The sequence below is a fragment of the Rana temporaria genome, chromosome 10, assembly GCF_905171775.1.
Source record: "Rana temporaria chromosome 10, aRanTem1.1, whole genome shotgun sequence".
Taxonomy (NCBI): domain Eukaryota; kingdom Metazoa; phylum Chordata; class Amphibia; order Anura; family Ranidae; genus Rana; species Rana temporaria.
This window is the reverse complement of record NC_053498.1, coordinates 3,763,580-3,766,239: the sequence shown is the minus strand read 5'-3', so window position 1 is coordinate 3,766,239 and position 2,660 is coordinate 3,763,580. Positions and strand designations below refer to the sequence as shown.

The following is a 2,660-nucleotide window of genomic DNA, read 5'->3' as shown; positions in this document are numbered from 1 at the left end:
ACTAATATCCTGTTTGAATGAGTGAAGTGATGAATGAAATGTCGGGTGAAGAGTCGCCTTCTGATGAAATGTGTGACTTTCTTCCCCAGGGAGGACGTGGCCCATCGCTTTCTCCTCCGGGATCGGGTTAGGAATGGCGTATTCCAACTGTCAGAGTGACTTCAAGTCCCCGTACCTTCTCCACGGGAAGTTTGTTAAAGTGAGTACTGCAGACGTACAAACCGGTTGGCTGGTCTGTGTTGCCCCTAGCAACCAGTCACTTACTTTGAGTTCCTTGATAAGCATATAATGCATGTGAATTTTATGGCTCAGTGACTTGGTAAGTTGTAAAGCAAGGATGAGCATGACGGCCCACCGGCACCCTAAGAAACAAGTCAGAAATGTCCGCCAAGTCTTTATCCTGCCAAAGCCTTTTTAGGATTCAATTATTTTTATATTTTTTTAACCACACCTCTTCTGTCCCCCGGTGTCCTGCTATTGTTACTTCTTTGCTGGGAGAAGTGTCGGCCGCCCTTGGGAGGGCCTGGGGGAAAAAGGGGTCGGCCGCCCTTGGGAGGGCCTGGGGGAAAAAGGGGTTGGATGCCTTTGGGGGGGGGCTGGGGAAAAGGGGTCAGCTTCCCTTGGGTGGGGGGGCTGGGGAAAAGGGGTCAGCTGCCCTTGGGTGGGGGGGCTGGGGAAAAGGGGTCAGCTGCCCTTGGGTGGAGGGGGGCTGGGAAAAAGGGGGTCAGCTGCCCTTGGGTGGGGGGGGGGGGGCTGGTGAAAAGGGGTACGCTGCCGTTGGAGGGGGGATGGGGAAAAGGGGTCAGCTGCCCTTGGGGGGGGGGGGGGGGGGGGGGGGTCAGGGACCAAGTAGGATAGGCTGCCCTGGGTGGCTGGGAAAAAGTGTCAGCTGACCTTGGAGGGCGGGGACCAAGTAGGGTCAGATGCCCTGGGGGGCTAGGAAAAGGGGTCAGCTGCCCTTGGGGGGGGGGGGGGGGTCAGGGACCAAGTAGGGTCAGCTGCCCCTTGGGGGGGGGGGGGGGCAATGACGAGTGTGTTAGACACCAGTCTAATTGCAGGTTCTGCAGACTCATCGATTGTCGACTTAAGTTTTATAGAAATTATAATGTTCAGTGCATTCCTGAAACAGCCCATCAAACCATAAATATGGGGGGGGGGGAGCCCTTCCCCCAAACACGGGGCAAGCTCATAGTTCCTGTCCCGTCTCATCACAGACATAGAAACCTCGGAGGGCGAAGCACATTCTGAATCCAGGACCGCCATCAGGAGGAGCGGCGGGGTCCAGGAACAGTTAAATCCCTAATTGCCTCCAAATGTGTTGTGCTGCTTAATGGCTGAAAGGCCGCTAACTGCCTAATTATTTAATGGCTGCTGGGGACGAGTGTGGAAACTATTAGGGAACGATTGGAGCCGTTGTTATTCACGGCAAAGGAGCCTGGGAATGTGGCCTTGCTCTGCCGGCGGCTTAAAGGGGCGCATCCCCCGTCTCCGTGTGCGACTTCTACAGGAACTGGCCGCCTACACGTTTGGTGGAAGATGTACACGGGTCCAATTATTATACTTTTTTTTTAGTTTTTTTTTTTTTTTGCTCATGTACTCTGCAGTGTAGGTGAGCATCATGAGAATTGTAGTTCCAGAACATCTGAGGGTGCCGAGGTTCACCACCATGGTCTAGACTGTCTTGAGTTGTTGTGTCCGTGAAGCCGAGTTTATTTACTTGATCCAAATTGTTATCTGTCTAACCGTCTCGCAGACACACAAGATAAGTCGTGTTCTTGGCTTGCTTTGTTGCAGGAACAGTGACTTCTACGGATGAGATAACCGAAGCCCAGCAAGAATCCCGGTTCCTTCAGGACCCCTTCGTCACGTTCTCGACGGCAGCCAACTTCTCTGGCTCTTCTGGGCACAACTTCAACTATTTTTGTTTTATATTTAATATCGGAGTTGTTGGGACAATAAAAAAAAATGTAAAAAAATTGTCTTTGTTTTATTTTATTTTTTTGAGTCTTATTTTTGATGATAAAGTGACTCCACAGTGCCAGAAGCGAAATGATACCCCGGCTCCACTGCCAATCTGGTGATCTGTGGACCGGTGCTCTAGCCAGGACGTTCAGGCCCCCGAAATCCAATACTTGAATCCGAAAAGGGCTGGCGACTCGGATGCTCTTGAATAAAAGTCCTTTATTTCGTTTACACGGGTACAGACTACCCTGTTGCGTTTCGGCCAAGAAGCCTTCATCAAATCAAGTGCACATGGACTTTGACATGGCATGAACTACATCCCTAGTGCATGATCCAAAAGTCTCTCTAAAGAAGGGTGAGATGGTTGCAGATGTTCTGAGAAAGGGAAGGGGATGGTCCAGGGTAGTGTCCTGGGGAAGAGCAGGATTGTTCAAAATTGGTGTCCTGAGGAAGGATGGGAGGAGCCAGGATTGTGTCTTGAAGAGTGGGAGGGGCCTGGGTGGTGTCCTGCGGAAGAGTGGGAAGGTATTCTGGATGGTGTAGTGAGGAAGGAGGGGTTAGTCGTGGATGGTTCCCTAAGGGAGGGGTCCAAGATGGCATCCTGAGGGAGGGTGGGAAGGCCCGAGATAGTCTCTTGAGAAAGGGTGGGAGGATCCAAGATGTCACGACGAAGGGTCGAGGATGGTGTCCCGAGGAGG

General features: G+C 52.1%; 1 protein-coding gene across 1 annotated transcript in view; it reads left to right on the top strand.

Moving 5' to 3' along the window:
• The window catches only part of MICOS10 (mitochondrial contact site and cristae organizing system subunit 10), a 40,714-nt gene extending 38,738 nt beyond the window's left edge, over positions 1-1,976 (top strand). Inside the window, exons 3-4 of the mRNA XM_040327048.1 lie at positions 90-199; positions 1,795-1,976. Of these exons, the coding sequence (XP_040182982.1) occupies positions 90-199; positions 1,795-1,803 (119 nt within the window). The 3' untranslated portion in view covers positions 1,804-1,976. The remainder of the gene's footprint in view (positions 1-89; positions 200-1,794) is intronic.
• The last annotated feature ends 684 nt before the right edge of the window (positions 1,977-2,660 follow it).